Genomic DNA, 19,101 nt, shown 5'->3' with positions numbered 1-19,101 from the left:
TTCACGTGCATTTACAGCTTATGGCCTCCAGTGCACAAACCATCATATTGGCTTAGGAATTTTTATTAAATTCAGTCTATTACTGCTACATGCCAGACCATAGAGTACAGCATCAATAAATCCTAACCCCAAAGGCCCTACTAATCCAGCTCATTCTCTGTATTTATTGTCCCTGAAACCTTGTACGATTAAAGAACAATGAGTTATGTGGTAATAATACCCTGACATGAAGCAACAAAGGTTTGCAGCTGTTTGCTACTTTGCTCCACTTTTAACTGTTAGAATTTATGGCAGACCTACCATATTTGGTATGTTCCCCTTGAACATTTCTCTCCATGAGGTATATATGCTTTTTCATTTTTAAGGAAACACGAGGTGTATCACATTTAATCCCAGGAAATTCCTGGTGTTTACTAATGAAGCTGTTAAAATTCTCTTGTTTTAAGGAAATCTGAGGATAATTACATTGAATTCGACCAATTTGTTACTGTAATGCGAGCTAGTAAGATTTTATTTTATTCTTAGGCCATCATTATATGATCAAAATCAACTTTTCCAAGTGAAAGTTTAAATTCCTCTCTTAATATAAATGGCATTTCACTGCCTTCCATCTTCTCCTTTCCCATAAAATTCAGGTTGGTTTCAAAGAAAGTGATACTTTGTTTCAGTGAATTGCATGTTTCTCTGTTATAAAATTAGCTCAGAAGGGCAATGTGAGATGGGAGGATGCCTCTCTATCCTCTTTTCAGTGCCCTTTAATGTTCTTTTTCTCCCCTTTCTATAAATAATACCAATTGTAAAGGTATGCTAGGTTGAGAAGGAAAGATAGGTCAGAGGAGGAACTGTGCCTAGAGATAACGTTTTTGAGGTCAGGCTTGAGGATAGAAATCATACGCAAAAACAGTCACCACAACCATCACTATGAATGATAAAGATCTCTTTTTTCATTTGTTCTTCCATTTTGTACTTTAAGAGGGGCTAATGTATAGCCAGCGACAATCTCTCTCTTCTTGTCAATTTCCATTTACATCCTTTTTTATAGAGCATCATCTTATTGAGAAGCCTTGGGTTGGTTCAAATGGTTTCGGAGAAGTCTATTTAGTCCCGAGGTCAAGGGTTCGACTCCTCTTAACACTTGTGTCTCCTTTGGGAGGTGCACAAGTATAGGCAGATTAGTCCGATAAAATTGGGATACTCCCTGTGTTAACCAAAAAAAAATACTATTGAGAAAAGTGACCCTTAATAAAAAGACAAAAGCAAATGCAAGTCCAAATGAAATGAAGGGTGAGTAGGTAGTGGCACAAACTCAGAATACAAGGCCCTTTACATACAGCTAAAGAAATGACCTACAAGAGAGGGGGGAAAAAAGACCAGCAAAGAATTTGGGTTTTGTTCAACACCTAACTTAGGACCCCAGAGCTAATAATACTGAGGATTGTCTTGGAAATTAAGAAGTTACAATAAGCAAGTTTGAAAAATTGATCCGTAAATCTGTAGGGTTGATTCAGATGTACTGCCATCCTCAATACCTAACACATGGTCCTTACTGAAGTTTTGTGGTTTATATATTATGTGTCTGCCTGACTGTGACTGACTCAACTGCCAAGATAACCAAGTTTATTCTTCTTCTGTATTATTGTTCAGAATACAACCTAGAACTTCAGTTGATAAAATGGGAAAGAGAAAGAAAGAATAAGTGACACCTGCCTAAACTAGCACTGAGCTCTAATGTGTTGTAAGCAAACATACTAGACATGGGCCAAATGCAAATGTTAACAGATCCCATATGCCTCAAGCAGAGTAGTTTCACAAAGCATTATAGAAGTCAAACTTGTCAAAGTAAATTTAGAAGCTTTTCATTATTGCAAACCTCAAAAGAACACTAGTTTTTCAGGAGACATCCAATTACCAAAGTGATCACATAAAGTAAATCAGTATGTCCTCAAGCAATTGGTGCTCGGTCCACTTGACAAATGACAATTCATAAGTAAGACAAACAATCAATAGTCTCTCTCTCTATCCATTCTACTTCCTGAGTTACTGGATCCTTTTGCCGCTTCCCACACCATAACAAGATGGTAAATCCTGAACATGCCTCACTCCAATGGCAGCTCTTCTATGTTTTATTTTTCAGTTCGACTTCCTTTTCAGGAAATGAATCAGGGCGTAATTAAATGTAACTGCGCTAGAATGGCTCTCTTAATACAAGACAAAGCACCAAAGAGCAGAAATCCAATGTCAATTTCAGATGCCTTTGGTCCTAGTTTCCAGAAGATCCTCTGTGACTGTAAATACCTTAATTTTCATCATCTGAATTCATAATCTAAATTCCGGTTTCAATATGATTTACAAATACAGTGCTTGAATCAGAAATACCCATCCTTGTAGACAGGACAGTTGAAATGATCTCCACTAATCGACCCCAATAGATAAAAGGGGGAAGACACTAAACTCTTGGGAATCTTCACAGATACTATGCATCAGGTTTCATAAGATCATTGATAAACATCAGCTTGAGGAATCCATAAGCGAAGGAGCTTGTCATAAAATGAGCAAGTGGCAACAAGTGACTTCTTTCTCTTTGCTTCTGCATGTACCTCCCCCCTCTGCCAATCTGCACCATATGCAAGTGAACCATGTTTCTGATATGTTTCAATTAATTCTGCTTTATCCCCATCTATTTTCACAACACCGAATCCATTATGCATGCACGCTGTCAAAATGAGCACAGGCGTAGAAGGATGATGCTTGATTCTCCAAACTCCTCCACCTAAACAAATCGAAGATTCATTTATCGGTCTAGAGATTGATCTAATATCCCATATCCTTAAGTTCTCATCGTAGCTACCAGTGAGTAAAATATTAGCATCATGTGGGCTCTTTGTGATACAGCAAACTCCCATTTTATGAACTTTTGTATTCTGGAATACCAATTTAGAAGGGCTATCTCGCAGATCCCAGCAACTGAATTTGCAATCATCTGATCCAGTATAAACAAGATGCGGTTGGTGGATATCAAAGGAAGCAGTCCAGAGCTCAAAGTCATGTGCTTTCCATTCTTGTACAGTACTCAGCTGCGACTCTGTGAGGGAAATTATTGAGACTGACCCATCTGAAAGTCCCACAGTGATGGAGGTGGCAGAAGGATTCCAGTCTAGACACAAGCACATGGACGAACTCACATGCTCATAACAATACTCTTTGAGAAAATTTCCTGCATCAATGAACAACTATAAATCCCAAAAGAAGATGCATTATATAGTTAAAGATGACGAAACCAGGGAATTTCAACTGGAAATCACATATGTTTAACTTAAGTGAAGTAAAAAAACATACGAAACATTTGGATTTTTGGCTGGCATTCAAGCAACGCATATGTTCATATTGCTCATTTTTCAACTTTTACCAGCCTAGAAACAGAATTCAAATGCAAAGCTCCCAGTGCTTACTAATATAACCTTGTGACAAGCACTCAAATGCAGCCAACCATCAGGAAGGTTGGTGCTGTTGACAAATGAGCTCCAGCTTTTTCTGTGACTGTTGACCTTGGAAGTACATAACAACTAACAAATTTAGCTTTCAGAGGTACACACGTCCTATCTTGCATTTCAAACTCAAAACAGGATTACTTTGAATCCCATGCCAGGAAAATATTCTGAGATCACATTAAATGCACAAAGAATTGTCTTCTCATCATGGTCATGCGGAGCCAGATGCCTTGTAGCAATTAGATATTAACACTCAAACAGAAGTACTGGAACTTCTTCCTTTTCGACGAGTATACTGAAGTAGCCTATTAGATCATTGATAGCAAATAACCCGGGCTTCTGTAAAACATCTAAACATAATTTTGTAATTCAAGGTTGCAAATGAAACGATATCCAATTAAAATTTGTGCATGACAAGTAAAAAGTTCTGAGAAGCACATCCATTAAATAAATTTCATGGTAATATGAAAGAAAGCACATCTATTAAATGAAGTCTTTTGCTGTTGCAGGTGATTTACTGTTCTAATGACAGTACATGACCATTTGTTTTAATCAATACATCTCAGCAGAATTATACATAAAAGGCTGGAATCTTCAAAGTCCATTTTGTTCATTTTCGATATAGATTTCTTGCATTTTCCTTCAATCCAAGAACCAGCAAAGATAGCAATCTCAGAAAAGGTCGGATCTTCATATTCTTGTTCTTCCCTTGTTTCCCTCTTTTGTAGGAAAATGATATCCACAGGTTACACAAATCAAGAAGGGAAGCATAAGAATTTACTAAAAGTACGAGACTAAGGAAAATGAGGCAGACTCACATTTCATAAAGTTACCAACAATAAAGAGACAAATTGAAAAATGGAACATCAACCAATAATGGTCTCAAGCATACCCGATGTTTCTGAGCCCTCCACACAACATTCAAGTCGATGTATCCTTAAGTAACCATCAGCATCAGCTTGAGCAAGAAAAGGTACAACATCTCCCCCTACTGGGCTCCATTTTATATCAAAAATCCCAGCTGTTTCCACTCTGTAAGTCAACTGAAGACGACCCACCTCAGCATCAACATCAAAAAGTGATATGCTACCAGATCGTTTAGGCTGATCACCTTCTTCTAGCGTGTAGGTGGAGGCAGCGAGGACATGCTGAAACGAGTCATGGGGACAAAACTCCACAGCATCCGCATTACCATCCAAATAACAGTGATTGACATCCATATATTACCTAATCATTTTCAATATAGCATGGAAAAACAAGAACAACTGATCAGCTTTCTCTTAAGCATTTTGTCAAACAACTTGCGGGCATACACGGAAACCAAAACGAAAACTCTTCAACCTGTACTGTGATTAACAATTCACCTGAATACAACATAAGCAATAACTACTGATTTTCATGCAATCATTAGCCCACAAAAAACAAACATTTTCAAGAGTGTATAACCTTTATAAGATATGATTAAGTAAAAGGGTTGAAGAGAGGTGAAATTACTGTTGGTTGCGGTTGCGTGTTTCGTCCTTTCGGGTTTTCAAAAACTGGCGGGGGTCGTCCGCCCGTGGGTAGCTTCATATTATAAGAGCTTTTGGGTTAATTACGGTTGCCTCCCTCGTATTTTTGTTAAATTCCCCTTGTCGTCTATAAAAGCCTTGAACTTGAAGGTGATTCGTCAGCTAGTACTCGGATAACTACTAGGCTACGGCTAGTGATTGCATAACTTTTGATTCAAATAAAATATATCACGAAAGCATAACCATGATATCATAGCTGTTGGTGAAAGTTTTGATAATTGAAGAACCCTACTGAGGGTGTTGTTTTGTGCAAATTTCATACTTTAATTAAGAGAAGAAAATACGTAACCATTGAGATTGATCCAGTGATCAAGAAAAAACTTTTAGAATACTTATTCTTTCCACAACATTCATCCCCAAGTAGCTAATCTTTTAGGAGAATAAAGCCTCCTTTTGCAAATTGAGGTGGGTCCCAAGCCATCGCCTCAACTACCCATCCGTCGAGAGGCTATGGCTCGATATCTATGAAAGATCAGCATAGCCGAGTTGCATCTCTAGCTAAACTGTGGTTGATATAATGTTCTGCCGCACCTGATATGATGGCGGTTGTAAATTGTGGTTGACGTAATGCTCTGCCGCTTGACTTGATAGCGGTCAGAAGGCCTCGGCCATCCATACTTTTCGAGAATTTGGTCCAATATCCATGAAAACTTGGCACAGCTGAGCTGCACCTCTATCCAGATTGTGACTGACGTAATGCTCAACTACTTGATGTGACAATGGTATGAAGGCCTCGGTTACTCATATATCCCGAGGTTATGGTCTAATATTCATGAAAATTCAGCAAAGCTGAGCTCTTGTTAGACTATGGCTAACATAACGCTCCACCGCCTGATGTGATAAAGGTTAGAAGGCTTCAACTTCTCATAGCTCCTGAGGCTATGATCCGATATTCATGAAAGCTCCGCTACACCTCTAGTTAGTCTGTGACTAATGTAACATTCCGCCTTTGATGTGACAGTGATCAGAAGGTCTTGACTACCCATACCTCTTGAGGGGCAGGAGCGGTCATCAGAATGACCTAATGACCGCTCCTGAACTGTTCATAGCCAGATTTTGATCAAAAAAAAATGTGCGGTTCAGATCACTAGTTGTATATTAATTTTTACAACGTGTGTGAGACCCGCAAAATTTTGTACTAAAGTTACATGTTATGCAAACAAAGTTATGCTGTGTATAACTAAAATTACGCGCAGTTGAAAATGACCAAAATCGTCAGGAACGGTTCCTGCCCCTTGTCCCTCTTGAGGCTATGGTTTGATATCCATGAAAGTTTGACTGTACCGAGCTTTCACCTTTAGAGGAGACTGTGGTTGACGTAACGCTCCGCCGCCTGATGTGATAGTGGTAAGAAGGCCTTGGCTACTTGTACCTTCCAAGGCTGTGGTTCAATATCCATGAAAGCTTGGTATAGTCGAGTTGCACCTCTAGCCAGACTGTGACTGATGTAACGCTCCGCCGCCTGATGTGACAATAGTCCAAAGCTACTTGCCTAAGAGATCAAGCTTACCTCAAGCTCCTCCTAGGGCAATTAATGCACCTTGATTTCCTGAAATTCGTACTAATCTTTTGGAGCTATAAGTACACACCGCCGACTTACTTCGGCCTCTAACCTAGGCATTAGGGCTTTTCCCCGCTTTTCCAGGGGATAAGCCCTGCTTCTTTGCCTTCTTTATCTCGTGTTCACAGGCAAGAAACTCAGCCCCGATAGTTTCCTATTAGTGACCCATTGAGATCAATAGAGAAGCTTGCTGTGATGATACAATTACAACCAGGTTACGAATAAAGGCATGAAATTCATAACCCTCAGAAGAGTAAATTAGAAATGTCACCTCAATGTATCATAGGTCTTCATAATGTCCACTTTAAGTTCACATCTAGCTTGGCCTCCTCTCCTGTGACAGTTTTCTACCAGTTCATGCATTGATAGAACGTTGTCAGCTATACTCCTACTCTTCAAAAAAGCATTCTGCCTTCTGAAATAAGTCCATCCACCACTCCATTTAATCTTTCTGTCAATACTTTGGAGTAAACTTTGTACAACACGTTACAACAGGCTATAGGCCTATATTCCTTCATACCCACAGGTGAAGCAACTTTTAGCACTGAGGAGGAAATTGGGCTATTTAAATCATTACTCACAGTGCCGGTGGAGAAATTAATAGTAGTATCTAACGACATTTATCACATCTTGTCCCACAAGAGAATAGTTCCTTTTTAAAAATTCCACAATATAACCCTTAGGTCCAGGAGCAGAGTGTTGATGAACTTCCGCATTAGTAATATCTTTGATCAAACTACAACCTTCCTCAGCCGTAAGTTTATTCTGGATAATGGAACTCAACCTTGCTTCCAAATTATCAGAATATGGCCTTTGATTTCTAAATAATGTCTGATAGTACCTAACTGCTTCCGCCTTTACATCCTCATAATTTGTCAGCTTAATACCCCTGGAGTCAGTCAAGGTAAGGATCTTCCTGTGAGCATAGTGAAATTTCAGTTTCCTATGAAAAAAAATGCTGTATTTGCATTCCTCTCTTGCAACTTTCTAATTCTGGATTTTGCTTTGTAAAAACTCTCCTCTACCTGAGCCAATTCAGCATACAGCAACATTGATGACGTCTTTTAGCTTCCTAAAGCATTCCATCATGAGCGATAATCAGCAGCTGTTCGTTGAGTACTACAGAGCTCCTCTCTAGCTTTCTGAGTTCTCATGGAGATGTTGCTGTAGTTTCTTCTATCTAAGGTTCTCAGTTCAAATTTCAAAGACTTAGCTTTCTATAAATCACATTCACAGGATCCCCTTCAAATATGAATATGCATGCCTGGCTAAGTTAGAACATTAAATCAAGTTCCCCATCCAAGTACTTCTAAAATTAAAAAGGTTTGGGACCTGCATTGAGATCATCTTTAATATGGGCAAATACAGGAATATGGTCAGATATTAAAGGATCTAGAAACGCAGCTTCAATGAGAGAAAAAGCTGCAAGCCATTCATCATTACACATTATTCTGTTCAGTTTGCAATATAATAGTCTATCTTCTTCATCTTGTTTGTTGCACCATGTCAAGCGATATCTTTTGGTTGGGTAAGTCATCAACATCAACAAACTCAAGACATTCCCTGAATTCAGATATTACAGGTAGATAGACCATATCCTGTACCTCCTAATTTCTCAGAGCAGTAGCTGATCGATATTGAAATCACCTATCAACAACCAGGGCATAGAACCGATAACAGTGTAGTCTGCAAGTGATGCCTTAAGAATCTTCTCCTCTCCATCTCAGCATTTAGTTCCTATACTAAAGCCAAAAATGTTCGTTTAATTAGCTTTTTCACTTGTTGTTTCTTGGTTATAATTAGGAATTCTGAGTTCAATTTCGATCTGATTCACATCTCATCTCATCCTAAATTTCTGGAGATCACTATTTGAAATTTAAGTACAGCTATTCAAATTTCAAACCTGAGGGACTAAAATTGTAAAACAAAAAATATTTAACTTTTGGCAATTTAATTTTGACCATTAGGATTGTTAAATTTCCATCAATTATTATAAACTTGCCTAAGATTTTTTTTTTGTGGACCAGTTTTGATTTGGTCAAAGTGTTAAGGATCAGTTTGGTATACAGACCAAACATGACAACCAAAACTGCATTTTTCCCAAGTGAGAAAAGACTAAGAAATATCGAGTACTAGACAATTTAGTATATAAACCTCCACCAACTCCATAACATGAAGTTTTGAAAAAAAAAAAAAAAAAGAGAGAAAATGTCAGTTATTCTCATCAAAGAATGTTTTGTCCCTTAAAACCAACATTCACGTTTACATTTTTCTTTAATTTTTTTTTTAAATTTTTTAGTAGGGGAAGAGTGAAATTTAAAAAACAGAAAGGGGCCGGCAGGTTTTTTTTTTTCTTTTTTTTTTTAGTTGATAAACTTATGCACTTCCTTCACAAAACATAAAATAATTTTAGAATAAACTTGACCTTAGATAGTTTTTTTTATAGGGAAAAAAGAAAAACAAAATATACAGCATACAGGCATACTTATGTGTGTGTTAATTATCGCATGTTGTAGCTTTTTGCTTTTTGTCATTATTATTATTTTTAAAGTCAATCTCGAGTTATATAGTTTACATGGGACAAACCAGATAATTCCGCGAATATCGCTATCATGCGAGATTTGGATGATTATCAAAAGAGGTCGCATTCTAGAATCAACTTTCGACCTACTTGTAGAATAATTAGCTGAAGCACATGTAGCTAGGTGAGGGAAGTCAAGAAATTTCATCAGCATTCATGCTGCTGATCACGATTTTGACCCGTTATAAAGATGGTTTGCTCTTGGATTAGAACAAATTACTTCTATGTGACCAAAAACAAAGACAGAGAAAATTTTGGTCAGCAAAAAAAATAAAATCTAAAATTTCTCCTTAGAATAATCAATGTAAATATTTTTCTTGTAATTATAGAAGAAAAGCTCTATCCAACAGTTAGGCCCTCTTTGATAATTCAATTCAGCATTTAAATTTAATAAATTCAGATCTTAACATATCCATCCAGTTTGATAATAAAAAGTTGAACATCTGAATTAATTAAGTGGCACTTAATTTTCTAAGTAAAACTTGCTCCCAAAATTAAGTGATAAGTTATTCACTTATCACTGAATGTGATATGTATTCAAATGTATTAGATTTAATATTTAATAATTCAATAATTTAATGAATTCAAACTTCAAATTTCAGACTTCAGTTTTATCAAATGCAACCTTCGTTTGTTCAAAATTTAGGAGTATAAATCATTGCTAGTCGAAAATTGGAAAATTTTGGTTAGATGGTCCAAAGGCTACCTCCTCGTAAACATGAATGAGTCTCGAAGCCCTATTAAAAGAACACGTGTGCCTGATTTTTTTGGGTGGCTGTGGCAGTCATGCAACAACAATGATAACGTGGTTGGTGAATTTCAAGAATATATTATTGGGAAACTATACTTAGGATCCCTGGGATGGGATTTAAAGCCTTAATCAAGTTCCTTTTTTCCTTAATCATGCTTAGGCAGCTTCAAATTGATTTCCATTTTCCCTTAATCCTGAGTAGGATCCTTGATCAAATTCATTGGTGCTTGTTTGCAATTATATACTAGCTATACACATACTGAAGAAAATAAAATTTGGTCTTCCAATTATTGTAGGATTCCTAAGTCATTTTCATGGAACAACCCGGTAGGCTAAACTTGAAAGAGGTACAATATAAAATGAATTTAAAAAGGAGAAGACAAAGTCTACCAACTAATTGATGTACAAAATATATGAGGCAAAATGTATACAATTTTTGAATAAATAGTCTACCAACTGATTGGTGGTCCTCCCAGATAATAAATTAAATGAGAAGATGATCAGCCTAATCTAGTTTAAATTTTCTTTATTGTAGCCCCAACAGTTAAGTCAAAATCATCAAATGATCAAAGCTAAAATCTTTGGTAGAAGTCCCGTCACGATTCTGGCAGTGTTGTTACGTTGCAGCAAACTTTGACGCGGGGATTGGAAGCTTTGTTTATCAAAAGAAAAGAGTAGAGGTATAGATGGTATAAGTTTGGGAGTTATAGATATCTTTCAACTATTAATTGCAGTAGGAACAAAAAAAAAGAGCACCGTCGATTGTAACATAATACAACCTAAACTATTTGAGAAGAGTTGGATTTGGACGGTAAGTTTCGAAGAATTACGAGTATGAGATTCCGGTTCAAGATCTCCCATTTAAAAAAGAATATTATAAAAGAAACACTAATCGAAATCTCCTAATGTTATTCTTGAATATGAAGTATTTCACCGTCTATAAATTAGATACTCAAAAGTGTTTTTTAAAATCTTAGACGTTATACAATAGTATAATTTAAATTTATATTACTTATAATGTTCAAAATCACAGTATCTGTGCAGTGCCATTATGATTCTTATCGATATTCTCTTGAAATAAAGAAAAAGACCAAGTAATTATTAATTGGTATGAAATTTATTCACTAAAATAGTCTTATTACAGATTTCAGCTCAAATGACATTACAAGATGTCACATATACAGAGGATCGATCCAACTTAACATCCATATCTAATTCCCCTCTTATGGAACCTTGACATTATACGGAAATCACCTGTATACCCCAACATATCCAACATATAGAGAAGCTAAATATAGTGCACCCTTATACTCTTGAACTTCTGTGATCAATGACGAATCAAAATCAGGGCTAAATGTTAGTGTTTCCAAGATATTTCCATCTCCATCGATCCTTTGTCCTTGAAGTTGTGTTGAATTTTTGCTTGTAACAGTTACTGCAATCCAATACTCTCCCTTAGTGTTCCTCTTGATCTTATCCGGCATTCCTGTCATGTTTACCAAAACTTCTGCTGTATTTGCCAGCGGACCCTTCAACCAATACTTCGAAACTTGCCCTATCACAAATTGCGTAACAAGAAGATATGAGCCATCCTCACTGATTGCCACCCCAGCTGCCCCTGAAAGTCCCCTGAGCAACACCGTAACGTTTTTCGTTCTTGGATCGTACTTTAGTAACCTTCCCGTTGCATCTCGATTGGAAACTATATTATTAATTTGACTGCAAAGAAAACATGTTTTGAATCAAAATTCAGGAAAAGTATAAAATCAGGGTTGATATCCCTCCCCTGCATACAGAACTTGCCAATTAAAAAAAAAAGGTTAGATTGTCTTGGCAAACCTGAGATTGTAGCGGGAACTTGCATCAGTAAAGTAGACCATTCCAGTTGCTTGATCAACTTCAAGGCCATCAGGGAAGCCAAATCTCACTCCCTCTGCACTGGAGGCAAGTTGAATTCCAGGACCTCCTCCAGACGGTATGACAACAAGGCCTAGATCAGCATCTCCCAGGAAGAGCTCACCAGTCTTGTAGTAAAACCCCAAGCCCGTTGGCCTCCCACAGATTTGTGATATATCCGTTCTGTTAGTGCCATCACAAAAGCGCCTAGGCCTAGATAATTTTCGAAAGTAGAAAGATCACTGATTATATATATTAGGTGCGGAAAACAAACGATTCATTTTGAGGTGAATCTCTCGTCAATTTGTCAGCTTTTGCAAAAACTTTCAAACTTTCTACTCTTAAAGAAATGAATGCACCGCTACAAACCCTGGAAGATATGAAAAAAATTGTGCAAAGGAGAAAGAATTCTTGCCTATCTGCTTTGGTGTATCCATACTCGACAAAGCCAACGGCAGGCCCTAGATATCTGAAAACCCTTCCATCTGCAAGGCTTGCGTATGGTCCTCAACCTGCAGAATCGAATGCATAGGACTCGGGGCCAGGAACTGGAAGATAAAGCTTCTGCAGAAATCCAGAACAAAATGCTGTCGGAAGGTAACAGAAAAGAAAGATAGAGAAACACAAAACAGTCTCTACAATCCGTTTATTAGGAAATACAACTATCATGTTTGCCATCTCTAGACTGTAGATGATAAACTTTCTAATGAGCAAGGGTATTTGCAGGAAGAACTCGATCAAAGGGGAGTACCTGCTGATGTTGTAAAGTTTGAGTTAGAAGCATACAATGGCTTAGCCAGATATCTGGTTCAGTCGTGGCAAGTTTAATGTGCAACTTTCTTCTTGTTCTTATTGTATGTAACCATATGGAATTATCTTAGTAACATCATTATGATTATTTTATTTTATATTTTTGAAATATTTTTTCAAGTTTTATGTTGTAGTTTTATATGTTTGGAAGCATGCATAGATGTTCTTGAAATTACAATTACCGTAAATAGTACATATTTTAATGAAATTATGATGTTTTATTCCATAAAAAAAAAAAAGAAAATCTCAAATGGATGGATATTGTTTTTCCTTTCCCACCATTACATTCATTGGCTTCTCTCAAATCGGACGACTCTTCACAATTTTTTGCCATTTGTAATATTGATTCATCACTAGTTAAATTTAAGTATCAGATTAGGTGAGAAAGACATTCAAAAAGCATAAAGTTCGTTATGCGGGAAAGTTGATTGAGACTATAGGACTTTTGACTAACCTAACGAAGAGAATAGGGAATTCATGATGAATTTGTTTGGCAATAACATTAAACGCACAAGGAATATGGAATACTGGAGGTAAGGATGCTCTAAGGACCTTTTACACTCAAAAAAGTAGTTTCTTTTTTTTTTTTTTAGGCGGGACAAAGTTTGGGGACAGTCTTAGCGCCGCTGCCTGTTAATAGGGACGGCGCCGTTAGATGAAAGTTGAAACTGGCAACTTGGTTGACTGGTTTCCGACATATCCCGATCAAGAAGATTTTGATCTAATGATTAAAATTATTAAAATTGAAATCTCATAAATTATAAGTTTTAGATTTTAATCATCTTGCTCTTTTCTTACTTCTTAAATTTCACTCCTCCCGTGCTAGCAAAAAAAATTCCGTCGTTTCATAAATTTCATCCCTCTCTGCTAGAAAAAGATTTAACATTAGTTTCCCACATATGTTATTCTTTTGCATGGTTTCTTTCTCTCCCCCAATGTTTATCTCCTCTTATCTCATTGACTAGTATGACTATCTACAAGAGTGTTCCCTAACTCCATTCAATCCTAACCTCCACTTGGAAAACATATAGGGTTTAAGGGAAAGCACCAGTTGGAGCTTAAAGCCTTTACCAAAATTCGTTTTAGAAGAAGCATGATAACGTTCACAATATTTCTTTTAATTAATTTTTTTTGTGGCCTTGCAGGATCCCCAATTTTACTATTACTTAAATATTGTTTGTGCAAAATAATGGGAGACAAATAACCAAATGACTAAATCAATGAAATAAAGAAAATTTTTTTGAGGACCTCGGTTTGCTGTTTAATGGTGGTACAATTTTAATATTTAGCCCTACAAAAAGATTTCTTGACCTGCATTTACTATCATCAAATTTAAAATGTTTGAATCGCTCTAATTTTCTTCTCTTCATAATTTATAAGTGAAATTGTTTTGAAAAAGGGAAAGGTTGTCTAGTTGTCTTACGATGAAAAGAATTTGAATTACCAAATTGAGGAGCAACAAATTACTTTTGACTGTGCAATTTTGCTATTTTAGAGTACAAAACAACTTATTTGTAATGTATTTACTTTTATAAGTAAAAATAGTTTTTAATTATTCTAACTTTCTTTTATTTTTCTATAAGATTGGTTAGTGAAACAATTGGTAAATAGGGAAAGGTACTTTAGTCTAACGGGTATAAAAAGTTAAATTAACAAATCTTGAAATAAAAATTATTTCTCTAGGATAATACCTCTAATATTGAATAACAGTACAATTTTACTATTTTGCCCTACAAAACTACTTTTTAGCTATACTGTACTTATCTAAAGTAAAAATACCCCTCATCATCTTTTTGTCAATCAATTTATATAACTGAACAGAACTGGAATAAAAAAGGCTCCATTTCCCCAAATATTAGTTGCATGCTCCAATTTTTCTGTTTTGAAAATTGATTTAACGTGTAAGCGTGATAAACGAAACCAACTCCCTTTAGTGGAGCTGGCCATCACCTGTAGTGTCGACCCTTGACCTCCCATCGGTTTTCCATGACCCTGTTGGGTCACCCCCTAATATAAGTTAGATTAGGATTGAGAGTATGTGTAGACGTAGATGATGACAAGTGACCAAAAAAAAAAAAATAAACGTGATAAACGAGCTGAATAAAAGTGCTTTTGTAGACATGGCGGACCTTGACACTGCTAATTAACAAGTGTGATAGGGCTCGATGGCTTGGGTGAGACCTAATTGTGAGTCTAATAATTCACCTGACACGCGATCCATGACACAACTCGCTGAATATGAGTGCATAATCTCATAATTGTACCAGTAAATAAGTGAATTTCATGTATATAATATAGAGAATCACCTTCAATGATAGTTTGACCCTACCTTTATTAAAACATTTGATTGATTTTCTGTTGTAACAAAAATAGGGAGTGCAATACTATTAGAATCTCATAAGATATATATTTTTTAATATAATTATTGATTAGCCTTATGAACCTTTGACGAATAAACTCCCACTTATTTTCAGGAATTGGCAATGTATCCGTGCTCAAACCCTTAACAAAAGTTATTGTGCAAAAATGTTTTTATAGAAATTATTTACTCTATATTCATCTAGACTCATTTGGAGGCAGGATAACAAACCTTTTTTTTCAATTTTTTTTGGTCAAAAAAAGAGACAACATCGGTGAAATGCTCTAATTAAGAATGAAATTAAGTAGGTTGCAAAATACAAAATTAATGGAACTAGTTAGAGCTATATGTAGAAAGCTACCCCAGGGATATACGTAAAAAAAGCTATCTCGAGTCCTTAGAATCGAGATGTTTTAATAGAGATAATGATCGGTGATTGTATGATCTCTGAATTAACTCTCAAACCTTTTCCTTTCTACTTTATAAGATTAGGAGTATTCCTTTAACCCAAAAAAAAAAAGTTGGGTTAAATGCTCCCATTCAGACTTTCTAATACAGACTCCATGCATCGTACGTAGATGGGCTATCAAATATGTATCGTATCATCGAAAGAAGATAACTTAAAGTAATTCAATTCCTAAAACTAGATTACTTTTCATTAATTTTAATTAAACGGATTAATTTGTTGCCAATGAAGGCTTTGCTTGACCATTAAAAAAGAAAAATTATTTGACAAATGGATAGCGTAAGAGAGGAGGGAAATATTTTCGGACGACTAAAATGGGGTGAGGTGCACAGAAAATTTGTAGATGCTGCTATGTATGAATGTACTCTAGTTGTTTGGCTTTACTTTGTGGACCTTTTGATGTGAGGCCTAACTTCTATAAATTTAGTATATTGGAGTACTTCTTCCCAATAAGAATAAATAAATATCTTGAAACTCTATATGTCCGCAACCCGTTGATAAAATTTTTCAAATCAAATGCAATGAAAATCAATACCTTTGCTCCCCGAAGTGGACTGGGAATAGGGATAGGATCATAGGAGTGGTAGGGGAGAAATTTTAAGTCGGTCCAAACCATTACTTGGTAGAACTATGAATAAATCTAATCAAATCGAATATTCGAATGTTTAAACTTGTTTGATTATTTTAACGACTATGAAAATTTGTTCAAGTTTGAAATTTTGGTAAGGCTGAAAGATTGTTTTAATTGTAGAATCAAGTTTGAACGAAATTTTTATCGAATTTGAAAGTTATACAATACAAAATGTTATTCAAATTTGGCTTAATTAGTTAGCGAAACAATCTCTTATCAAGTCGAACTCAATTCGAGTATCGACTAAGTTAATCCATTTTTTAGTCCTTCTACTTAGCAAGTCTATTAGTTGATATTTGACCGTTAAAAATGTTTCAAAAGGATTGTGGAGTCCATTATTTCAAATTAAATACAATTTAAATGAGAAGGTACTTATGTGTCCAATTAACGGCATTTCATTGATCCTAGACATTATTAGACTTGTTACGTAATTTGTCAGGACTAATAAGATGGGACCCCGGGAGGCATCGGTGCTCTGCTGCCGTTCCTATTTCCCGGTTTGAAGAAAAATGGTTCACGTGATTTGTTTACTGAAGCCTAATTTGGTTTTTGAAGAAAATGCGAAACATCAAACATTCAGGCCCATTTTTCAAGAGCCCATACCTCCTCTCCAATGCAAAAGAGGTGAGAAAGGGTCAATTCGCAGAATCTCCTACTATAACCTTCTCTTCTTTCTCAAGGCCAAAACGACAAATGGGTTGACCTTTTTGCAATGTGTTTAGACTCGAATTGGAGAATGAATCGGAAAACTTTTCAATTCGCGATTCACCCAATTTAATCAGTTTAACTCCGGTTCAAAGATTGAATAATTTTTTTTTATTTATTTTAGTATTAATAATTTTGAATAAAACTAAAATATTTATTTTAGAAAATAAAATTTAATAAAAATCAATTGAATTTTTCGATTTTTATCGGTTCAATCGGTTCTTGACCTGGTTTGATCGGGTCAATGATTCTTTGGGTTATTTATTGAATCGGCCCAAAGGCATAATCGATTCGCTATTTGACCCATCGAATTGACCGATCCGGTCTGTTCTTCAATATATAGAAGCTATTCCAAATGGAGCTAACATTCAATCCACAGTATTTACACTATTTCGAAGCTAACATATAATAGAAGAGATTCTAACTAGATGAAGAGAAATTAAAGGGAGAAAAACATACGTCTAAATCAGAAAGGTGCACCGCTATATATTCTCTAACTTTAAGTACGATTATAAAAGTTTGAATCCTTAATGTGTAATCAGGAAAGTATTTTATGCATTACCTGTTGATTAATTTATAAGGTGCTAGAACCTACCAAATCAAATACAAGGGACTGAGGAGCAAGATCTAGTAGGTAAAGCTTTGGCAAATTTCCTTCACAAGATATTGTGTGAAGGAAACAAAAACAAAGATGTTTTACGGAGATTTGTATACGACCTTATTATGATTTCATTATGGCCCTCAAATCTTATATTCAGTTCTAAAGGGTTCCTCCAATTCATATTTAAGTATGATAAATTTCACTTTGCCCCCTGAAGTTTAATTTTACCTCTATTTTTCTCTCCTAAAATAGCCATTTTTCATAGTTGTAGTTAATTTTTTTGGCTAAAAAAAGTTATAATGAATTATCCTCTAACAATTTACATAAAATAAAAATTTTAAAAATTTTCTTCAATAATAACAATCTCAGTATTACATTATACTTAGAAAGTTTTGTTAACTATATTTATTGTTATTGTTGTCCTCCTCGTCATTACTATTTGATTTAAAGTATAATCAATAAAAAACAAAGTGCATTAAATAAAAAACAAAGTGCATTAAAATAATCTTTAGCCTAATTTGAGTAAGAAAAAGTACAAAAATTAAACATAAGATAGTTTTTTTTTTTGGCTTTTTATCTTTTAAACACATTTCATCAAGTCAAGCTATCTAAAGTGCACTAATGGGTTGGGTAGTTAAGTGCCTTGGACGTCTTCAAGAGTTGCCGGCTTTTGAAGATTGTTCAAGGACTCCGCTTAGTTAACGACTTCTTACTTTCGTAAGAAAATGTTAGAAAGCTATCTAAAGTGCACGTGGTCACTTCTATTGTAAATGTTACTGGGCTTACTGTTACTTCATTGGACAAGATACCAAGGATAAAGGAGAACTGGGATCTGGTTATTGAGTGATGCGTTGATCCGGTTATTGACTTCTTTTTTTTTTTTAACTTCTTATTTTGAAGAGTTTATAGTAATAGTCTTAGTTCATGTAAACGGCTATACAACCTTATTTTTCTTTATTCCATGGAAAATATCACTTTTACTAAAAAAATCATATTAATGTATTAATATGGTCAAGATAATTTATCTAAAAGATAAAAAGCTAACAAAAGATAAAAAGAAAAAGAATTTTGCTTATTTATTTTCTAGTGGTACAAAATATTTAAGTACATATTTGATTTTTTTTTTTTACTTTTTTTCTATTATAAGCATAAGGTATTTATTAAGCTTGACATTTGGTAATGAGTAATTTTTTGATTTTTTTTGTTTATTAAATTGTCAGAAGGATAATGTTGCCATTTGTTGTTAGTTAAATTGGTGAACTATTTAGATACTCAACTAATCAACTATCAAAAACATGAGATCATCAACATACTTAAACTAGGTTTAAAGGGACTATTTAGAGTCGAATGAGCAAATTACTCGAAATGTCACTAAACTATTGCAATGTACCGCTTTTAGTCGCTAAACTTTTTTATTTGCTAAAAATATTATTGAACTAGTAAATCTGAACCGTTTAGATCACTCCATCTATTTATGGGGAGAAACGGAAAGTAACTTTTTGAGAAGTAATTTTGTCTAAAATAAAACTAACTTGCATACAATACTTTCAAATGGGATACAAAACCGCATAATCCATATTCTGAAATTGCAATAAAACATGTGAATTATAGTTTTTGAGGATTTATTTTAGGATAATTTTTGAAAATAAAATAAACAACACCACCACCACCCCAACCACAC

General features: G+C 35.2%; 2 protein-coding genes across 5 annotated transcripts; both read right to left on the bottom strand.

The window, feature by feature from the left end:
* Positions 1-1,860: 1,860 nt before the first annotated feature.
* LOC113768474 (diphthine methyltransferase homolog) lies at positions 1,861-5,177 on the bottom strand. Of its 4 annotated transcripts, XM_027312854.1 has the most exons (4): positions 4,983-5,177; positions 4,381-4,715; positions 2,849-3,214; positions 1,861-2,770 (listed from the first exon to the last, which is right to left on the bottom strand). In XM_027312854.1, the coding sequence occupies exons 2-4, from the start codon at positions 4,706-4,708 to the stop codon at positions 2,496-2,498; spliced, it is 969 nt and encodes a 322-aa protein (XP_027168655.1). In that variant the 5' UTR covers positions 4,709-4,715; positions 4,983-5,177; the 3' UTR covers positions 1,861-2,495. The 4 variants fall into 4 exon arrangements, with proteins under 4 accessions (XP_027168655.1, XP_027168654.1, XP_027168652.1 ...); XM_027312853.1 differs by having other exon boundaries at positions 1,861-3,214; positions 4,853-5,174; XM_027312851.1 differs by having other exon boundaries at positions 1,861-3,214; positions 4,983-5,174.
* Positions 5,178-11,151: 5,974 nt separating this feature from the next.
* LOC113769067 (protein STRICTOSIDINE SYNTHASE-LIKE 12-like) lies at positions 11,152-12,285 on the bottom strand. The gene is made up of 3 exons (XM_027313550.1): positions 12,218-12,285; positions 11,792-12,061; positions 11,152-11,671 (listed from the first exon to the last, which is right to left on the bottom strand). Exons 1-3 carry the CDS (start codon positions 12,283-12,285, stop codon positions 11,203-11,205), a joined length of 807 nt encoding a protein of 268 aa, XP_027169351.1. The 3' UTR covers positions 11,152-11,202.
* Between the last annotated feature and the right edge of the window lie 6,816 nt (positions 12,286-19,101).

This window comes from Coffea eugenioides, chromosome 4 (assembly GCF_003713205.1).
Source record: "Coffea eugenioides isolate CCC68of chromosome 4, Ceug_1.0, whole genome shotgun sequence".
Lineage (NCBI taxonomy): Eukaryota > Viridiplantae > Streptophyta > Magnoliopsida > Gentianales > Rubiaceae > Coffea > Coffea eugenioides.
This window is presented reverse-complemented; position numbering and strand designations above follow the sequence as displayed.